This window comes from Zingiber officinale, chromosome 1A, assembly GCF_018446385.1.
Source record: "Zingiber officinale cultivar Zhangliang chromosome 1A, Zo_v1.1, whole genome shotgun sequence".
NCBI classification, from domain to species: Eukaryota; Viridiplantae; Streptophyta; class Magnoliopsida; order Zingiberales; family Zingiberaceae; genus Zingiber; species Zingiber officinale.
The window spans coordinates 191,887,395-191,908,017 of NC_055987.1; the positions used below are offsets into that span (position 1 = coordinate 191,887,395).

Genomic DNA, 20,623 nt, shown 5'->3' on the forward strand with positions numbered 1-20,623 from the left:
TGTTTATATTTTCCTTTTTCTTCTCCATTTTTTTTGTTTTTGTTTTTGTTTTCTCTGATTCCGAAAAGGGATTTTCGCCGACGCACCGGAAACCGATCCCAAAAGAAAACCTCGATCCGGATCGCCACCCAAATTCCTCAAGCCGCCCTGTTCGCTAAATTCCTCTCGTAAAATTCCTGCCTTTCCCTTGTCCTCGCGATCGTTCCGCCGCCCTCGACGTGCGATCGCCTTCCGATCGATTTGGCGGCGCGTTCCCTTTTGATTCCGTCAATTTCTCGGTCCCCTGTGATCTCTGGGCCGCGTCGATTCGCAGGCGGGAGGAAAGTTTAGAGCTTGGGGGGGTTCCTTCGTCGGACTCGTCCCGGAATGGGGGACCTGGATTCCTGGCCGCCGCTGGCCGACGCCGACGCTTCGGGAGGTCACGATTTGCCTTGTTCCCATCCGCAGCCGCCGAACCCGCATCCTTCTGTGATCAAGGCTGAGAACTGGAGGCGGGCGGAGGAGGCTACTCGAGAAGTTTTACGGTGCATCCGGCCGACCGTTGTCTCCGAAGAAAGACGGAAGGCCGTCGTTGATTATGTGCAGGAGCTGCTCACGACGCGCATGGGGAGTAAGGTAACTCATCTCTGTTGGTTTCTTGTACGACCTATTCAAATTTTGGTTATTATGCTTATTTGATTTTTTTTTTTCAGTTCGTAAAATTGCTTTAAATCAGTTTTCATCATGTACTGTGCGTTCATATCTTGTGGTTCGTTTCATGTGTGCGTGGAGCGTATTAACCTTATAATATAATGTTCTAAATCTCTCCTTACCACTTTATAGTTGGGTACATTGGTTTTCCCTGTAGTTGGCTTCATGTTTTTGTTAGACTTGGCTACTTCGTTGATGACATAACTTTGACTTATTGGGAATGCAGAACCTTTTCATTGTACAATTGTGTCCCTGGGTAGTGTTGTGATGAAAAGAATCTGGACAAGTCTTTTGATTTCATTATAATTTTGTTGTTCTTATAATCTTATTAAACTAAAAGCTGAAGGAAACCATATTATTGGATATATATTTATCTACTTTTATATTAATCTACATTTGAGCTTAGAACTTTTGTCCATTCGCAGATATTTCGAACTGAAAATTTCCTCTCCTTAAGGTACACATGAACATGTAGATATATACACACATATAGCACCATGCATGGAAGGTGATCAAGGTTTGGTTAATGTTAGCTCATTGCCTTACGTACAAACTTAATCTGGTTGAGTTGCTAATGGATTGTATTTTGTTTACATGATGGTATCCTTTATGTTTTTTGTTTTCAAAGTGTGATATTTAGTATAATCTTTTGGAGATAAGTGCTATTGACATTTCTGCACTAGATTTTTGGCATAATCTGGCTGAATCTTGTCTTGAATTCTTGATATCTTTTGTTTCTTTTCAAATCTCATCAGGTGTTTCCATTTGGATCAGTTCCTCTAAAGACTTATCTTCCTGATGGAGATATTGATCTGACCGCCCTTGGTGCCCCTAATAATGAAGAGATGTTGGCAAGTGAACTTTGTTCTGTTCTTGGAGAAGAAGAACATAATAAGGATTCTGGATTTGAAGTGAATGATGTTCAACTTATTCGTGCTGAGGTTTCTCATCTTGTTGAATTTTGGTTTATTGTCTAGTATATGACATTATACATCTATTCAAGTTGTCTTCTAAAAATGTGATCTATTTTAAAATATGCCAGTTGATTTGTTCATGTAACATACATTCGTAAACTTGTAGTTTTCTTAAATTTCATTTTCCTAACGTGCATTGAAGTATGATGGTGACTGAAAACTGCCTCACTCTGGGTTGATAAGACTATGATATATAGGATAGTCATAGTTTGAGTCTTATGACTGAATTTTGTCTATGCAGGTTAAACTTGTGAAATGCATTGTGCAGAATATTGTGGTAGATATCTCATTCAATCAGATTGGTGGGCTTTGTACACTTTGCTTTCTCGAGAAGGTACATGGGAAAAGCTTGCCGGTGCAGTTTCAAATATGATTTGATCCTTTATTTTTTTCTTCCAAGGCACTAGAACTCTCATATATATTTTGCATATTAATTCATTTATAGAAATAATATGTTATTCTCATCATGCAATTTGCAAATCAACACTGTCTTGTAGATAAATGAAAAAATTGGAAAAGATCATCTTTTCAAACGCAGTATAATATTGATCAAGGCTTGGTGTTACTATGAAAGTCGCATTCTTGGTGCTCATCATGGTTTGATATCTACTTACGCGTTGGAGATTTTAATACTTCATGTCTTCCATCTGTTCCATGAGAATATGGATGGCCCCCTAGCGGTGAGTTATCCAAGAATAAGAATTTTCTTCTAAAATTTCATTTTGTTCATTTGATTTCTTCTTGCATTTGATTTCATATTGTTGTTTCTCTTTTAGCTTTTATGAGGGGCTGTCATTTGGCAGGTTCTCTATAGGTTTTTGGACTACTACAGTAAATTTGATTGGAACAAATACTGTATCACTCTACAAGGCCCTGTTTCTATTACTTCATTGCCAAAACTAGTTCGTAAGACGACTTTCAACATACTATTGTTGGTAAATGATCATTGTACGAAACTTTTTTTTAACTATTTCTTGACCTTTTTGGTGTGCTTGCACAGTGGAACCATTGGAAACAAAAGGAAACGGTTCACCACTTACCGAGGAATTTATTGAAGAATATATAGAAATGTTTTCAGTTCCATCTAGGATGTATGGGAACAGCAATCAGGTATTCATGCAGAAGTATCTGAATATTGTGGATCCATTGAAACCAAACAATAATCTTGGACGCAGTGTTAGCAAAAGTTAGTAGTATTTTCCTTTCGGTTTAAGTTCCATGGCAAGATTTCTAAATTAACTTGAAAATCTTTTACTAAGTTTCTTCTTTATCCTGCTCATAGGTAATTTTCACCGTATACGCAGTGCTTTCACTTTCGGTGCTCGAAAACTTGGTCGGATACTTCAATCATCTTCTGCAAATATTGTAGATGAAATTAATTTGTTCTTCAGAAGCACCTTATGTAGACATGGAAGTCGGGAAAGACCAGATGTGCAAGATGTCACTTCTAGTTCCCTAAAGAGTGGAACAGTCGATCACAGGGGAGATGAATACAAAGTATCAAACTTAAATGCAGAAAATGGAAATGAGGACTTACATTTTGTAGCTTCACCAACCCGTGACTCTAATGGAGCATCGATGGATGCGATAAATAACCTCAAGAATTTGAACTTGGATGCGAATTGCACATCAACAAAACAACATGGCAAGCATTCTGCTAGTTCACCTATTAATGCGGACTGGTCTAGAAATGGCTCTTTGGTTTCTGAGGAAGACATTACAAGCAAACATTCCATTGATGATGCTACAATTCTTCATTCCACGAGAGCATCAAGATCATCAGATGAAAGTTTTAAGCCGTCAACATCTGGAAAAGTTTTTCATGCACCCCACTTGTTTTTCTGTTCAGAGAACAATCACAATGATAGGACATTGGGTAGTATGAGTACGAGAGATAATGTTGTGGTGGGAGTGTCTTCAAATAAATCTACATCCTCTTGTGATGAAATGAGATACAAGGCTAAGTCATTGAATAGTGCATCCTGGCCTAGAGAACCCACCACCACTGCACTTTCTAGTAATGTTCATGAATCACCATCAGCAAACTGGAATTGTGAAGATTCAATCCATGGGGACTGCCCAGATGATGGAAAGTTAGATGATGCAAGTCCTAGTTCCAATAATTTATCAGACCTCTGTGGTGATTATCAGCTTTATTATAGCAATCTTCATCATGCTCAGGAGTTCCAAGAGTGTTTGTTCAACCCATATTTAGTACCGCTCTATCATGCTCCCCCTTCCCCATATCAAAACAAGCATTCCTGGAATGTGCAAAACATGTATGCGCATGTTGGTGCAACTGGCCTTGTCCACATGCCACCACTTCCCACAAGTTATTATTTGATCCCGCCATTAATTTCTAATGATTATGGTGCCAAAGACATCACGAAAACAAGGGGAACTGGTACATACCTTCCAAACACGGTGAGTTTTTTTAGTTCCAGTTGAGAATCATTTTGATTCCTTGTTTTGTGGTAAGGTTGCACATGAGTTAATCTCCATTTACTTATTCTATATTTTCCTATGTTTGTTTTGGTGTCCTGACATAATTTGAACAAATTTTAAAGCTTCCCATTTGTGATGCTTATACATGAGAGTTCATCATACAGTTAACCTAAATTATGATATTTTTGAGAGCAGTAACGTCTGTGGATCTTATTAATCTAACATAAGGTTCTAAGTACAATTGCTTAATTTTGTTTGGTAACTTTGATTCTGTAGAATTCTCGTTCATACAGAGAGAGACATATGTTAGGAAGAGGAAGGAATCAAATGCAAGCAAATCATTTTCCCAGATACCGGAGAAATGGTTATGGGGACTCACCATATTATGAGGGAACATCGGACGAAAGGAATCATGTTCCACCTCCACCGCCTATACCTCCTAGTTTTTTGGGAAATGGTCATGGAGATCCAATTTCAACAGATCGCCCTCAGTCACCTGGCTCTGCTTTTATGGTGGTTTCTCCTGCAAATGGTTATCCATACACTTCTGAAGGCAAACTTGAATTTGGTAATTTTGGTCCTGTTACGACGGGAAGTTTGTCTTCAGGAAGGGGTGCCAATTTAGAGTCAGCCAATGCTGTTGGTAGGGGCTCTGGATCATCTATACCAACATTAACAGTCGAAAGTCCTCATAGAAGTTTGAACAATGAAAAGTAAGTCACGTATCTTGGAATATCAATTATTAATTGCAGCATGATTTGCTAATTGTTTTTCAACAGTTTGGTTCGCATAGTGTTTTGCAAAAACTTCAGTTTTTTTAATATAAGATTTTCTCTTTGTTGACCATTTGATTGACTCATATTCATGGGCCTCTAGAGTGATCAACATCTCCAACTTTGCCTTTTGATGAATTTATATTTGTAGTCCACTGAATTACTTCTGGTCAAGCACCGTAACCTTACAAAACTTAAATTAGGCAAATTCTCTTCTTTTGTTAAAAGAAAATTTTAGAATGTTCCTCTTTCCCTTGATATGGCCCTTTAAGATCCTTTGGTGGAGGTGATAAATTCCTGCAAAGGATGCGTGCATTATCATCGTCCAATGATATTGGTCAGCTTGAGAACCCAAAAGGTTCTTTCCTTTTGTTACACGAAAGTGATTATGAACTCTTAAAGGTTTCTATGACAAACTCAATACCAATTACGATTTTTGATACTGCACACAATGGATTTGATTTAATAGTCATGAAATAAAAATCACAGAAGCAGCAAATAATAAACATCAAGTGGAAAACACCTTCAGATACAGGAATGGATGGAAGTGACACATGGAGCTTAGCATCCTTTTCTAATCTTGAACAGAAACACAACACAATAGCTATATCTCAAAACTATGTATCAATCAGGGGCAAAATCATTCAATCTGTGTGCAAAAACTCCCTCAATTTTCTTTACATTTTAATCTAAAAAGGACATGCTTTTCCATGCCATTGCTTGACAATACTGAAGATAAATAATCTGTGATGAAACAGTTGACACTGTAAATTTGTTGTCATAAATCATAACTTGGAAATATTTTAGTAGATTGTGAAACAAAAAGGTCTTCATTATTTAGCATCAGTGACCATAAAAAGTTGGAAATGTATGAAATGTGCAGGCTAACTCAACCCTATCAGCTGAAGGATGACGGTGACTTCCCCCCTTTGGCAGGATAAAAGAATGAAGGGTTTAGGAAGACAAAGCAATGAATGCTGAAGCATTCAGGAAGAGTATTACTACACTGAATGAAGGGTTTAGGAAGACAAAGCAATGAATGCTGAAGCATTCAGGAAGAGAATTACTACACTGTGTACATTCTAACAGTCTTTTTTTGTGATGTTTATATTTCACCATTCTATTATGGTAGATTTAAATATGGTCAGAGAATTTTTAATCCCATTTTCCTTTTTGTTTTTTTTTTGATGTATCTGCCTGATGTTTTAGTGACATTGGTTTGTTGATGATGCAGTTTAGATGAAGGGAAAAAAAGATTTGAGTTGTAGAAAAATTATTGCTCAAGTTTTTGATTTAGATTCTCTCTTTTTTTTCAGGTTATTAGAGTTCGTGGTTAAGAAATATGAGTTGTTGATCTCACTAATGATGCATTATGCTGAAGTTAACGAGTGTGTTTTTAGTTGACTCCTAAAATATGCCAACTTTTAATATTTTGATAAATTTAAGTTTGCAACAGAATTAGCACATTCTGAAGTTAACAAGTTGAATGATATAAAGTCTTTTTTTTTTTCAAATCTAGTGTCTAAAAACATGCAAGTCCTACCCCTTGGGCTCATACGTTCGTGGTGCTCGAAATAGTAGTGATATTTGGCTGTTGCATTTTGTAGTTTTGGATTTACTCGATAGATGAATTTGAGAAGGTCACTCAAGTGTGTTAAAAATGAATCCGATCTGGCAATCTAAGTCAACACTAAAAATATCAGGTTAGCGTAAGGATTTAGGATTCTAATCAAATCGGGTTGGATTTGAATTTGATCTGAAAAAAATTAGGTTCGAGTTGACTTTGAATTAAGATTTTAGGATTGACTGGATATTTTTCGTGTCAACTCGGGTATGATTGACGGATCAAATTTATTTTTACATAATTTAGATAATTAAATTCTTAAATTTAAATATTTAGATCTATATGGATCAGGTTAATTGGATGGATTGAATTTTAAATTTATAATTTTTAAATTAGTTCGGATTGATCGAAGTTTTCTTTTATAATATTCTTATTTTAACCATAACTAAATGTTAGCTAGAGCTATAAAGCCAATCATTTGATGATTATATTTTGGACTTATTGTATCATATTCTATATAAATAAAGACATTTTGATTTTGGTTATTATACTTACTTGTATTGGTGCCAAATAAACTAAGTATAATAATGTCCTTGAGTAGACGGTTCTCACCTATATCAATCGGTTAGTTGAACCGATAGTGAGATGATATAGGGAACACTACTCTTAATCATTCCTAGTCGAGTATTAACATTCAGAGACAATGTTAATGCAATAAGACTAGCATGTAGGTCAACTCGATGAATTGATCTCACAAGTCATGGATATAGAGATATCAAGTTGACACATGAGTATACATTAGAGAATGTATATTGAATGACCCGCCATGAGAAAGTATCATGGATCGTTATATGAGTGTCATATACTTTCTCATGTGGCTATTAGAATGACTACTAGTCCTTATACCTGAAGTCACCATAGATCCCTACATAAGGAGTTATGTACTTTGGTTTCGTCAAACGTCACCCGTAACTGGGTGGACTATAAAGGCGATTACTGGGTATATAACAAATTATGCAGAGGGATGTGAGTGATGTAGATGAGATCTATCTCTCCCATATGACGAGAGTGACATCGGTATTCTTGATAAAGTTAGACCACGAAGTGCATGACCATGCCCAAATGAGTCAACATGAGATGTTAAGCTCATTTGATCGAGTGAGTCTACTTGGAGTTCAAGATTTAGATTGATTAGAGGATGACACAGTCTATGCCTCATATTGATCAATCTAGATGTCTAGGATAGAAGGACACTTGTCATATATTATGAGGAGTCACAATTAGTAGTCACAAGGTGATGTTGGATCTCAACATTCTTGTAACTTGGGTAGTAATGATGTGTTGCTAGATACCGCTCATTACTTATGCTCCTAAATGAGTTTAGGGCATTGCCAAAGTTACAAGAACCTATAGGGTCACACACTAAGGACAATTAGATGGAGATTAGGTTCATATGATGAACCAAGAGGATTAGATTCATTTGATGAATCAAATTGGATTAAGAGTAATCCTAATTGGGCTATAACTTGAATTGGACTCAAGTGGATTCATGTATTCAATGAGTCTAATTTTGATTATGACTCATTAAATCAACTTAATTTAATGAATTAGATTCATTATATTAAGTTGGCTTGAATCAAATGGTTAGATTAGATCAACCATGGAAGAGATTTGGTCAAGTTTGACTTGACTTGAGAGGAAGATTAAAAGTCAAGTTTGACTTGACTTTATGCCACCTCATTGTGAGTTGGCATTGATGTGGACCAATGATGTTACTCCACATCATCATGGGTGCCACCTCATAGAAGTTACAAAGTCATTTTCTTTAATAGCTTCACATTAATTGCACTTAATGTAATTTTTTGGGAGTTACACAACTTGAAAGTGGCCGGCCACTTTTGAATGGGAATCAAATTGATTTTCCTCATTCAAGTGCATTATTCCTTCTTCTTCCTCTTGGAGCTCTCTTCCTCTCCCTCTCCTCTTCTTGCCGTGACCTATCAAGATGCTAGCACACCTTTGTTTAGGTCTTCTCCACCTAAGTTGTCCGTGTGGATACTTCTAGAGGAGTATCTATCTTGATACTCTTGAGATCCGGCACCATTTGGACGAGCGGGAACGCGAAGGGCTTCGCTTCAAAGGTATAACTCTTTTCATGTAGATCTAGGAGTAGATCTAAGGAGAAACTCATACTCGTAATTTTTGTTTTAAATCTTTTCTTCGCACGAGATCCGTTGGCTAGGGTGATTCGGGGTTTCCGCGACGCGAAAACGCGGTTTTCGCGGCCCGAAAAACCCAACACTAAACTCATCTTTCAAAAAAAACTAGTGATCATGTACACGCGTCGCGTGTATAATATAATACATTGAAATCACATTGACCTTTTATAATGAAATTATATTAATTAAAGTATTTTAGTATTAAAATACTAAAGTAGAGTCATTAGTAGAGTCATTAGGGTAAAGTACTTGACTTTTGAAAATCTCAATTGTTTGAATTTTCGAATGTCAATCTTACGGCTTCCCTATGAAAAAAATTAATTTAATTTAATATTATACTTATCTTAGTGTAAAAAATTAAGAAAAGTATATTTTTTAACATTGTCGGCCTAAAGTATTTATAGAAACTTCTTTGATCATAGTGTTGTCAATTCTAAGATGTAGGACTAAAGAGAACTATATTTTTTTATATAAAACAACCAGAGAAAATTAATGATTGAAAAAAATTCATAATAATATGCCGCAACTGAATCTCGAACTCTAGATCACTAATTGTTTCGTTTGTGGAATTACTAATAAACTTTCAAATTATTTTTAGTGTGAATAGAAAAAAAGATATTAACGGCTTCATCAAAATTAATTAGTAAAGGGGGAAGATTTTTAATAAAATAATAATTAACTAAGTCAGATAATAATGAATGTAATTTAGGAAAATATATATAAAAATCTATATTGACAGCTATTATTCTCAGATTTACTTGGGGCTTAAGTTAATCTTTATATATATATATATATATATATATATATATATATAAATAAAGGTAATTACTTATTTAGTCGGATAGAGGTCTACAATTGTACGCATTACTATGGATAGAAGAAGCATCGCAAGTTCTTGGAACATGATCGGTTCTTGTCTTCTTCCTTTCTCTCGTACGTCGCCCACGTGGTCGGCCGTCCATTCCTTCCAATGTAACTTCAAATATTTTTAAATGTATTATTTCCTTATCAAAATACTTTTTCCCCCATTGATTTTAATAATAATTAGAAAAAACTAATTAATTACTCCTAGATAAATTTAAATTTTGAAGGACATTTTTAAAAAATATTAAATGTTAGTGGTCGAATTATCTTACCATACCACATATAATTTGTGAAAAATAAATGGACATTTTTTAATTATTTTTTTAAGGAGGAAAAACAGAAATTGAATGGTCTGATTCGTGCGCCAGTGCTCAGAGTCGCAGTCGACAGCAGCAATGGAGGATCGACTGAGCTTTAAATACCCAGCAACGAAGGTGCTCTCATCTTGACCATGCTGTTTGGCTTCTTTCATCGATCACATCGTCAAGCAAACGGCGCTCACAAGGCCTCCCCTGGCGCCTTCCGCTTCCAGCTTGCCCTGGGGGGAATGCTGTGCTGTATCGCCATATGCCTTGTCGCCTCCCGTTTAGCGTGATATAGTTTGTAGATCGCATCGGAGACTGCTCTAGCGAAAGAGTAAATTTGGGATTGGAAGCTCCTCGATGGATCCTGAGCTCGGATGCAGTGACAAATCCCTAAAGGTTTGAATCTTGCTTGATTTTTTAGTGACTTCTCCACCATTCCGTTCAGCCAGGTTTTTTTTAGGGTTGGGTTCTTTGATTATGTGGGTTTTCCTTCAATGGTTGGCAATCTTTGTTAAAAGGGATTGTTTTTGTTAATCATTCGCAGAAAAGTTCATGGAAGACAACGATGCTCTTGGCGTACCAAAGTCTCGGTGTGGTATATGGTGACCTGAGCATCTCGCCTTTGTATGTTTACAAGAGCACGTTCGCGGACGATATAACACATTCTGAAACCAATGAGGAGATCTTTGGTGTGCTATCCTTTGTGTTCTGGACCCTTACTCTTGTGCCGCTTCTCAAGTATGTGTTCATCGTTGTTAGAGCTCATGACAACGGGCAAGGTGACCTTAGCAGTAGCAAACAACGACGTTTGGGATCAATTAATCTTTGGATTTTGATCAGTTTTCTTTGTGTTGATACAGGTGGTACTTTTGCCCTTTATTCTCTGATATGTAGAAATGTCAATGTGAGTCTTCTTCCCAACAAGCAAACCTCAGATGAACAGGTGTCGACCTACAAATGTGAATCCCACCATGCTCACGGTTATAATTGGAGGATCAAAATCTGGATTGAGAAACACAAGAATTTGCATATTGTTCTTCTGATAGTGGCTTTGCTTGGCACTTGTATGGTCATCGGAGATGGAGTGCTAACTCCTGCTCTATCAGGTGGGTTTACCTTCTTCTGAAATTGTGAATTGATCTGCATAGATCCTATTGTCTTTGTTATTTCTTTTACAAAATCCGATTCATTTATCCTGTTTGTGTGCAGTTTTTTCTGCAGTATCAGGGCTTGGGTTGTCTTTATCGAAGACCCAACACGAATGTAAGTTCACAATTACATTAGAAGTTTTGGTTATTGCTTGATTAGTTACTTTCAAAAAAGAAAATAATGCCATATAGGTTTTAATCAACCTGACGTGGACGAATCTTTGGAAGAGTTCGCATTAATTTGTTTCTGATATTAATATAATATACAGGAAACTGATGGTTTTATACCATGATTTTGTGGTCCTAATTTTCTAGTTGAAAACTGCAGATCACAAGCTACTTTTCCCTATCTTGTTTTAGATCCTGATTTCTATTATATATTTGGCTTTGTTGCAGTGGTTCTAGTCAGTTGATATGCAAAAATATTGGCCTATGATTGTCTTGTATTTATCATGACTTTTCCATGATATTTAGATAAGAAATTCAATTCAACAAGTGCTGGGGATATGTATATGTTCTGCATTTGTTAAATTACAGGAGTTCAATCAATTATATTTTTGTACTGAAGCAAAATGGGAGTAGAGCCATGTTTAGAGAAGGCAATCATATAAGATATTGCATCATAAGTTAGTCATCCCTTTTTGTTCACTTCACAGTATTTTTTTTTTGAAAAACATTGTTATATTCAGATAAAGTACAGGTCTTCTATCCCCAATTTCATTTTTTTTTTTACAGATGCTGTGGTCCCTATTACCTGTTTCTTGATAGTTTGTTTGTTTGCCCTTCAACACTATGGCACTCATCGGGTTGGATTCTTATTTGCACCAATTATTGTGACATGGCTTCTCTGTATCAGTACACTCGGTATATACAACATTATTAAGTGGAATCCACTTATATACCAAAAATTGTCTCCATCTTACATGTTCAAATTCTTGAAGAAGACGAGAAAAGGTGGTTGGATGTCTTTAGGAGGAATCCTACTATGCATGACAGGTAATAAGCTGTTGATGCTCGCTGTTACAGTTGTTACATTTTCATGATTAGTCCGTAACAAAGCTATAAGTTAGATGGGTGAAAAATATAGTTGTTAGCTTAACGATAAGCATGTTGGATAATGTATCAAGTATCCTATGTTCATTATGTTTCTTTATTTTGATTTTGGTTTGATGAGTTATATCAGTTTGTTCATGCAATATCAGGGTCAGAGGCCATGTTTGCAGATTTAGGTCACTTCTCGTTTAGAGCAATTCAGGTACTTTGTCAGTTTATGTTCAAGTTGTCAGTATCATCAGCAATCTTTCATTGTTGTTCCTGGTGAATGCAGATTGCCTTCACTTCATGTGTTTATCCAGCTTTAGTTTTGGCATACATGGGACAGGCGGCTTACTTATCGAAACATCACTCGATGAACAACAATTACCAAATTGGCTTCTATGTCTATGTTCCAGGTAAATGTATTTTCTTCTTCTTCCTCAATAAGGATTGCTTAACACAGATTGCAAGGCTCAAACAACTTCATATAGCAGCAGTAGCAGAATAGTTTGTGGAATATTGACGAGTGAAACTTCTTTCTTCCATGTAGAGAGTGTGAGATGGCCGGTGTTTGTGATAGCGATACTTGCTTCTGTTGTTGGCAGTCAAGCAATCATCAGCGGAACATTCTCCATCATAAGCCAAAGTCAATCTCTTGGTTGCTTTCCGAGGGTTAAGGTAGTCCACACCTCTAACAGGATTCATGGCCAGATCTATATTCCAGAGGTCAATTGGGTGCTCATGATACTCTGTGTGGTGGCTGCGATAGGCTTCCGTGACACGAAACATCTAGGCAATGCATCAGGTACAGATTGGGCAAACCAACTCTAAAATTTTGCATTGTCTAACAATGTTTTGCAGTTGCTGTGTGCCTCATTGTCACTCTATTTATCTGTGAAAACTTATCATTTATCATGTCATTTGATCGCTAAAATGGTACAATATCTTGACTCACATACTAGTTTTCCAGCTTCTTCTATATCATTACTGTCAATTATAACCATTAAGCTGTTGCTCGAATTATCATAGCCTATTTAAGAGAATCTTGTTTTTGATTTTGTGTTCTTGCTTTACGATGCAGGTTTAGCAGTAATTACAGTTATGTTGGTTACCACTTGCCTCACATCCTTGGTCATGATCTTATGTTGGCACACCTCCCTTGTTTTTTCCCTTGCATTTTTTCTCATCTTTGGATCAATAGAAGCCTTATACTTCTCGTCATCGCTTATGAAGTTTCTTGACGGTGCTTGGCTGCCCATCCTTCTTGCTTTCTTCCTGATGGTTGTCATGTTTGTGTGGCATCATTTTACGATCAAGAAGTACGAGTTTGATCTTCAAAACAAGCTTTCCATCGATTGGCTTCTCGCCCTTCGTGACTCTCTTGGCATTTCACGTGTTCCTGGTGTAGGCCTTGTCTACACTAACATTGTTATTGGCGTGCCAGCAAATTTTTCTCACTTTGTCACTAATCTCCCTGCATTCCACCAGATACTCGTCTTTGTTTGTGTAAAGTATGTTCCTGTTCCCTTTGTTCCTCCATCTGAAAGATACCTTGTAGGCCGTGTTGGGCCTCGAGAGTTCCGATCTTATCGGTGCATCGTACGGTATGGTTACCGTGATATACACCAAGATGTCAATTCCTTTGAGTCAGAGTTGATTGTTAGCCTTGCCAATTTCATACGATCCGAAGCTTCGCTCCCTGGAAATCTGTCTGATGAGGCTAATTGTGGATTCACTATCATTGGAAGCTCGCCGTGCAAGTGGGCAATCGAAGAGAACTCAGCAGATGCAAGCACGATGGTAAAGTTTGAGGACGAAAGGAACTCTAATGACACAAATCTCAGGAGTAAAGCAAAGAAAGTAAGGTTCCTTCTACCAGAGAATGAGGGTGCTAAAGATGGCATTGTATCCAATGAGCTCCAAGAACTACTTTTGGCACGCGAATCTGGCATTGCGTCCATAATGGGGCATTCACACATTCAAGCAAAGGCCGGATCCTCGTTTATAAAGAAGACGACAATCATCCTCTACAATTTTCTCCGGCAGAATTGTCGCGGACCCAATGTGGCCCTCAGATTGCCTCCAGAATCACTCCTTGAAGTAGGAATGGTTTATCTATTGTAAACTGAAGTATGTTCGACCAAGAACCGTGTGCAACTAAGAAGATGAGTCACTACAAGAATCCTACTTGATCTGTAAGTGTCGCAAATCCATTTTTATTCCATTTTTAGTGGATAAGGCTAGACCAACAAAGAGAATTTATAGACTTAATTATACACAATGGGTAGAACAAAGTATTCCTTTTGGTAGTAGCAGAGGCCACAAGAACACTGTTTAGTTGGTCTAATAAACAAAGACAATGAATTTAAATTAACAAAATATACATCAATAGTTACAATTCCTGTTGGATCCAGAATGATTCTGTTTGATAATGGGGTTTAGCTTTTTTAGCAAAGCAAGCTGAAGTAAAGGGAGAGAGACAAACAACAATAACCTCTAGTAGCTAATTGGATTCAGTTTTAATGTATTTTTCACTCTAGCTTTAGCTATTTTATAAATATTTTGTGTACTCTAGTTACGAGTGAGTTCTCTATCATATTTATCTCTCTTCTATCAGTCAATATAAAATATTAATTTTGTTTGTAATCATAGTTTCTACTACTAATATTAATTATGTTCTCATAGATCGAATCTATACGGAACATATAGTGGTTCTTATCAAGACAAGTCGGATTCTTTATCGTATTTCTTTCAAAGAATCTTTTGCTAATGGTTTTTTAAGCTATGAGAAACTTGTGAATTAAAAAAATTATACAAAAATCATACATTTCAAACACAGTACTTTTTTAAAAGAAAGACACTGCATACAAATGCTTAGTATTTACCAAAGTTCAAACATACACAAAATGATATAGTAACTTCAACTGATTATAGACTTACTAATCAACGGAGCTGGAGGAGGGCTGCCAATATAATTGGACGAAAGTGTTGGCGATGCTAATCGGACAATTCAGAATTCTTTGGAACCAATTTCGATCCAAAAACAATGGCATAAGGTAGGGTGAAAGCATCGGAAGTCGAATTAGATCGTCATCTGTAAAATATATAGAATTAGGCGTCAAATGTGAAAAATCACCAGCAGAAAGGCAGAGTGCGTTGCCGCCGCCTAAGGAGATGATCAAGTCTCCCAAGTCCTTCCCCACTTCTACTCTTATGCCGCCGTCTATGGAGAAAATAAACTCTCTCATGTCCATCGTTTTTTTTAGTGTTTCAATTGGCTTCTCCTCATCATCTATCACCACCCTGCAAACCCGGACAGACAGGGTCTTGGTCAGATTATAATTTCTCTCCCTGTAAATACTCAGAAGATCTCCCCGAGGAGTCTCAAACAAGTAGTGCAGGTCGTCACGATGTACTGCTTGATCCACCACTCTAAATATGGGCACTCCGCCGCCATGTTCAATTTGGGCCACTTCTAGATCACAAACACACACTTCTGAGTTTGTGCTCATGTACAGTTTACCTTTATGGAAGACCATATTTTGGACTGGAATGGGGTTCCTTAGATCGGACCATTGCTCGTCGCCGGAGTTGGTAAAAAAGACTCTCCCGTGAGGATATTGGACGAGCGCGACGGTGTAGCCATCTTCAAGCGACGGATCAGCAGAGAGGATTGCTTTCAGGTGATACTGCTCTAGACACCGATCGCTACCGATATAACGGATTCAGTGGTATCGAGGGAATGACATAAGGGAGGTCGATCTGCGCGCCGGTGATCGGGTTCAGCAGCTGCACCTGGAGACGGACGTCGATCGTGATGATCCAACCGTGAGCAGAGCCGAGGAAGAGTCGGTCGCTTATGGGAGGGTCCGGGACGGGGATGGTGTACTCCCTTCGCTCGTCCAAGGCGTAGAAGGTGATGGCGGATGGGTCGACCTTGGGATTGTGGTAGAGCACGAGCCAGGGGCTCTGCCCGCGGAACTTAAAGCATCGGTGGACAGATCGCGGACGGCAGCTGACCACGGAAGACAGACGGCGGCCGAGCGGAGAAATTGAGGAAGGGAGAGTTTGGAGAAGATGAGGGAGAAGAGATCCAGCGGGAGATGCGACCAGCCGCCGCCAGCCATGGGAGGAGAATCTCCGATAGACGTGAATGTGGCGACGACTTCTTTACCGGATTATATAATCTTGTTCGAGGATTTCTTTCCAAATTTTCCTCAATAATCCTGATTTATTTCCTCAAAATTCAGATCATTTTATGGAAATATTTTTTATATAAAATTAAAACGGCAAGTGATATCATATTTATATCGAATATCGAAATTTTAGTAAAAATTAAAGAAACAAATTATTCCAATTATGTGTTTTTAATTTTTTTAAAAAAACTGATTATTTTAGTTCAACTTCATAACCCCTCAACAATTTTAATTATTATTTAAAAAGACAAAAACATTAACTAATAAACAAATATATATATATATATATATATATATATATATATATATATATATATCCTAAAAACAAATCTAATTTCACCCGAAATCATCATCCCAACAACACAAGAACGGAAAAAAATATATAAAAAAAAACAAACTACTCGTTAAGATAAAAGTAGAGGTAATTCGATTCTTAATTATGGGATTATTTGTTGGTGTGGAAAGTGTCCGATGATCGAATTCGTGTTTTGATAATGACAAAGAGTTCAAAGTTAAGTGGTTTTGTGATATAATAGTTTGAATGAGCTTGCAGGAAAGTCCTAAGGTAACTTAGGCAAAAGCTTTAGCTGCGGTTAAGCAGATGGAAAATCCTAGGGGTGGTAACCCTAGGTCATAGGAAGTGATAACCCTTTGAGGAAAGTCTTGGCGGGTCGAGGGCTTCGGGCAAAAGTCCTAGGAGGTGGTAACCCTAGGTAGAAAGTCATGGTGTCGCGAACCAGGTGTAAGACTGGACGGGCCGGGAAGTGGGCGTCCAGCAGAAAGTCCGGAAGCATCGAGCGCCGAGCAAAAGTCAAGTCGATCTGGAGGATCGCACTGGCAGCAGGTAACTCTACTGAGAGGAGTAGGTGAGGACACGTTCCCCGCAGAGAGAACAGTAGGCGTCGATCGGGTCAACCTAGGGTTTCCGATCGAAAATACGAAGTCAGACCCGGACAGTCCAGAGACTGTCAAACACTATTCTTATCATATTTATGTGTGCTAACTTTGTCTTGCAGGGTATATATGTATTTTGTGGACTAACACATTATGCAGAGACAAAATAGCAGACTTGGCATCGGATGAACAGTATCCGAGTGGCCTCCATGGAGCTTGGAGGCGCCTCGAGTGCAAGCCAGAAGAAGTCAGCGCATCAGAGCTTGAGGCACCTTGGACTAGGCTGGAGGCGCCTTGGACCATGGATTGGAGGCGCCTTGGACCGGCCTTGGAGGCGTCTTCAAGTGGATGAGGTGCGATTGGATCAGTGCTGATCCACGCAGCTGACTCGGCGGGTTGGAGGTGCCTCGGATGGGCTTTGAGATGTCTCCAGCAGTGTATAAAAGGATGTCTCAAGCAGCAATCTAAGATATCAGATTCTAAGCTTCCTTTCTTCAAATGTACTGCTAACGAGACAACCTGGAAGTGCTGTGACTTGACACCGACGACCCGGAGCTCCGAATTTTCAGTTTTTCCTATTGTCGTTGGTAAATCTAAATTGTCTTTAATTGTACTCACAGTTGTAACATTTTCCGATATTATAGTTGTTGCCCACCGAAAGCGATCAACAATCGCGGGCCTTGGAGTAGGAGTCGCCACAGGCTCCGAACCAAGTAACTCCTCGTGTCTTCTGTATGTGATTGCCTTTTTAATTTCCGTTGCGTTTATTACTCGAGTTTTACGAATCCGAAACGAGTGAAAGCCACGAGCGCTATTCACCCCCCACTAGTGCTTCTCGATCCAACAATTAGTAATAGAGCGTGGTAGCGTTGATCTGGTGCAACCACCAATTACGTAATTTTACGTGGTGTTTTCTATTTTTCGGAGTCATTGGAAATTAGTATTATTGCTAAATTCCAATTTCCTTTTTACATTCGAATCGATTTTTGCTCGAAGTCGGTGCAACACTACTCGAGTTCGTTATTTTATTAACTTTATTCCCGCACTACTAATCCAAGAACTAGTCTTGGAACATATTGTTTTTTTTTTCCTTTCGTGTGCATATCCTCTAAATGACCCAGCAAGAAGGATACAACACTGTTCGTCCCCCGCTCTTCACCGGAGAAGATTTCGAGTATTGGAAAGGACAAATGTAGAACTTTCTAAAAATTCAGTTTGAGATGTGGATGATCGTCCAAACTGTATTCCAACTACCAACTGACGGAGATGGCAAGCCTACACCCTGCGAAAGTTGGGATCTTGCACTAATCAAGAAGGTAGAAGTCAACGCCAGAGCAACTTGCACCCTCAAGTGTGGCCTGACCAAGGAGGAGCTCAACAGAGTTGGTCTGTTTTCAACCGCAAAGGAACTGTGGGAAAAGCTGATAGAACTGCACGAGGGCACCTCAGATACCAAGGTAAGTAAGCGGGATTTATTATTTAATAAACTATATAATCTAAAGATGCAGGAAGGTGAGACGTCGAGTTCACTCCACGCACGTATTCAAGACATTCTCAACTCCCTCCACGGAATCGGGCAAAAGGTTGAAAATAGAGACATAATAAGGTATGCTCTCAATGCTTTTCCTGTTAGGATGTATACTAAAAGCCTAGTTTTTGTTATGAACATTTATTAGAAATAAAGAATCACATTGGTCAAATATCTACATTTATGATAAATGTAGTTGTCCATCTTAGTTTATATTGTAGATAATATGGTGTGTGGTGTCACACACAGAAGATCATGTTATCAAGTACCTTATAAATTATAAATAGTAGTTCACGACCAAAAATGGAAAGGGACAAACCATTAGTATGATCGTAGTGTAATTAGATATTAGATCATCTTAACTAAAAAATTATACTAGTACACTTTGTGTGTATCGAGCAGGACCACCTGAGGATTGTTCATTTTGCACTGAATAGATAAAGGAGCAAACCTCTGTTATTATAGAAGTGCGTGCTCTTAGTCCTGATATAATAATAAGCACATATACTTAGTATTTATTTCTTTGATTTATCAATGAGTGAGATTTAGCTCGATAAAACAAAAGACCCAATAAGTTGGGAAATGATATTAGTTATATGGTGTCTTATTGATTATAAAAGGAAACTGTGTCCTAGTGCACTAAGTTGATGATGCCCTCTTGAGGAGTTCATAAGGATTGTCATGTTAAACCCTGCAAGTGGACTTAGTCCGACATGACAATAAAGTTGAGTGGTACTACTATCGGAGTCAGATATTAATTAAGTGAGTTGTCAGTAACTCATTTAATTAATGGACATTCGATATCTTAAACACAGGGAGATTAACGCACTCATGATAAAAAGGAACCCATAATGTAATTTGGGATTAGTGTGGTAGTGCAATAATAACTCTCTAGTGGAATGAGTTATTATTGATGAACTTGAGTTGTGTGTTTGGGGCGGACACGGGATGCTCAAGCTCGTCGGGAGGCCAAAACTAATTTCTTCTCTCAGTCCCTGTCGTAGCCTCATTATAGCCTTAATTCCACCCAATGGAAGCCCATCTTGGTGTCCAAGAGGGGTCGGCCCAAGGCTTGGTGACCAAGCCAAGGGCCGGCCATAAAAACCTTCAAGGTGGCCGACCCTTGCTTTGTGCAAGGGGGCCTACCACATATTTCAAAGATAAAGGGTTGTTTTGTATTTTTAAAATATTCTCTTTGTAGTTATCTACAAGTCTTAAAAAGAGAGATTTTAAAATTATAAAACTTTCCTTATTTAAATTAGGCCACATGGTTTAAAAGAAAGTTTAAAAGTTTTAAAACTTTCATTTTTTAACCATCCTCATGGTTTTTTTTAAAAAGAAAGTTTTAAATTTGAAACTTTCCTTTTTTGTAACCATGTTAAAAAAAGGAAATTTTAGAAAAGATGTTTTAAATTTTAAAACTTGGTTTTAATTTTTAAAACTTAATTTCCTTTTTTAACATCTACATTAGGAAATTAAAAAAGAGAGCTTGTAAAATTTTATAAGAGCTTTCCTTCTTTAATTATAAAATTTTTACAAAATAATTTTTCCCTCTTTATAGGGGTCGGTCACCCTTGCTTGGTGTCCAAGCAAGGGGTCGACCATTAAGTAAATAAGAGGAGGAAAAGGAAAATTAAAAAGGAGAAAAGGAAAACAAGAGAAAGATTTTAATTTTATGGAAAAATCTTTCCTTATTTGCCTTGGGCAAGTATTATAAAAGAATGAGAGGAGAGACTTCATGGAATAATGAATTCTTTTTCTCTCTTCTTTCTATTCTCCTCCTAAGGGTCGACCCCTAGCTCTTTATCATGCTAGGACCGGCCACATTGCTTGTGGTTCCTTTAGGTGGCCGGATACAAGAAGGAGGAGAAGAAGAAGAAGAAGAGAAGTAAGGATTGCATCAATTCTCTCTTGTGGCTGGTTCTCTCTCCCTTTCCTTTCTCCTTGCTCTCTTTTGTTCTTTTGTGGTGGTGGTGGTTGGATCTAAG

General features: G+C 37.9%; 2 protein-coding genes across 2 annotated transcripts; both read left to right on the forward strand.

Moving 5' to 3' along the window:
- The first annotated feature begins 25 nt into the window (after positions 1-25).
- On the forward strand, positions 26-6,155 carry LOC122038911. The gene is made up of 9 exons (XM_042598886.1): positions 26-615; positions 1,446-1,631; positions 1,906-1,998; positions 2,162-2,344; positions 2,468-2,570; positions 2,665-2,850; positions 2,947-4,088; positions 4,386-4,822; positions 5,766-6,155. The coding sequence occupies exons 1-9, from the start codon at positions 367-369 to the stop codon at positions 5,821-5,823; spliced, it is 2,637 nt and encodes an 878-aa protein (XP_042454820.1). The 5' UTR covers positions 26-366; the 3' UTR covers positions 5,824-6,155.
- Positions 6,156-9,862: 3,707 nt separating this feature from the next.
- LOC122038912 (probable potassium transporter 9) lies at positions 9,863-14,211 on the forward strand. Its single transcript, XM_042598887.1, has 9 exons — positions 9,863-10,230; positions 10,379-10,613; positions 10,695-10,940; positions 11,044-11,097; positions 11,718-11,978; positions 12,185-12,237; positions 12,310-12,433; positions 12,568-12,822; positions 13,099-14,211. The coding sequence occupies exons 1-9, from the start codon at positions 10,192-10,194 to the stop codon at positions 14,139-14,141; spliced, it is 2,310 nt and encodes a 769-aa protein (XP_042454821.1). The 5' UTR covers positions 9,863-10,191; the 3' UTR covers positions 14,142-14,211.
- Positions 14,212-20,623: the final 6,412 nt, after the last annotated feature.

What these genes read in the sequence shown, in the direction of transcription:
- LOC122038912 (XM_042598887.1), top strand. Translation starts at nt 10,192, where the DNA reads ATGGATCCTGAGCTCGGATGCAGTGACAAATCCCTAAAG. An exon ending in GCAGTGACAAATCCCTAAAG is followed by an intron (nt 10,231 to 10,378) that starts GTTTGAATCTTG and finishes AATCATTCGCAG; the next exon opens with AAAAGTTCATGGAAGACAAC. An exon ending in AGCTCATGACAACGGGCAAG is followed by an intron (nt 10,614 to 10,694) that starts GTGACCTTAGCA and finishes GTGTTGATACAG; the next exon opens with GTGGTACTTTTGCCCTTTAT.
- LOC122038911 (XM_042598886.1), top strand. Translation starts at nt 367, where the DNA reads ATGGGGGACCTGGATTCCTGGCCGCCGCTGGCCGACGCCGACGCTTCG. An exon ending in TTCAACTTATTCGTGCTGAG is followed by an intron (nt 1,632 to 1,905) that starts GTTTCTCATCTT and finishes TTGTCTATGCAG; the next exon opens with GTTAAACTTGTGAAATGCAT. An exon ending in TTCATTGCCAAAACTAGTTC is followed by an intron (nt 2,571 to 2,664) that starts GTAAGACGACTT and finishes GTGCTTGCACAG; the next exon opens with TGGAACCATTGGAAACAAAA.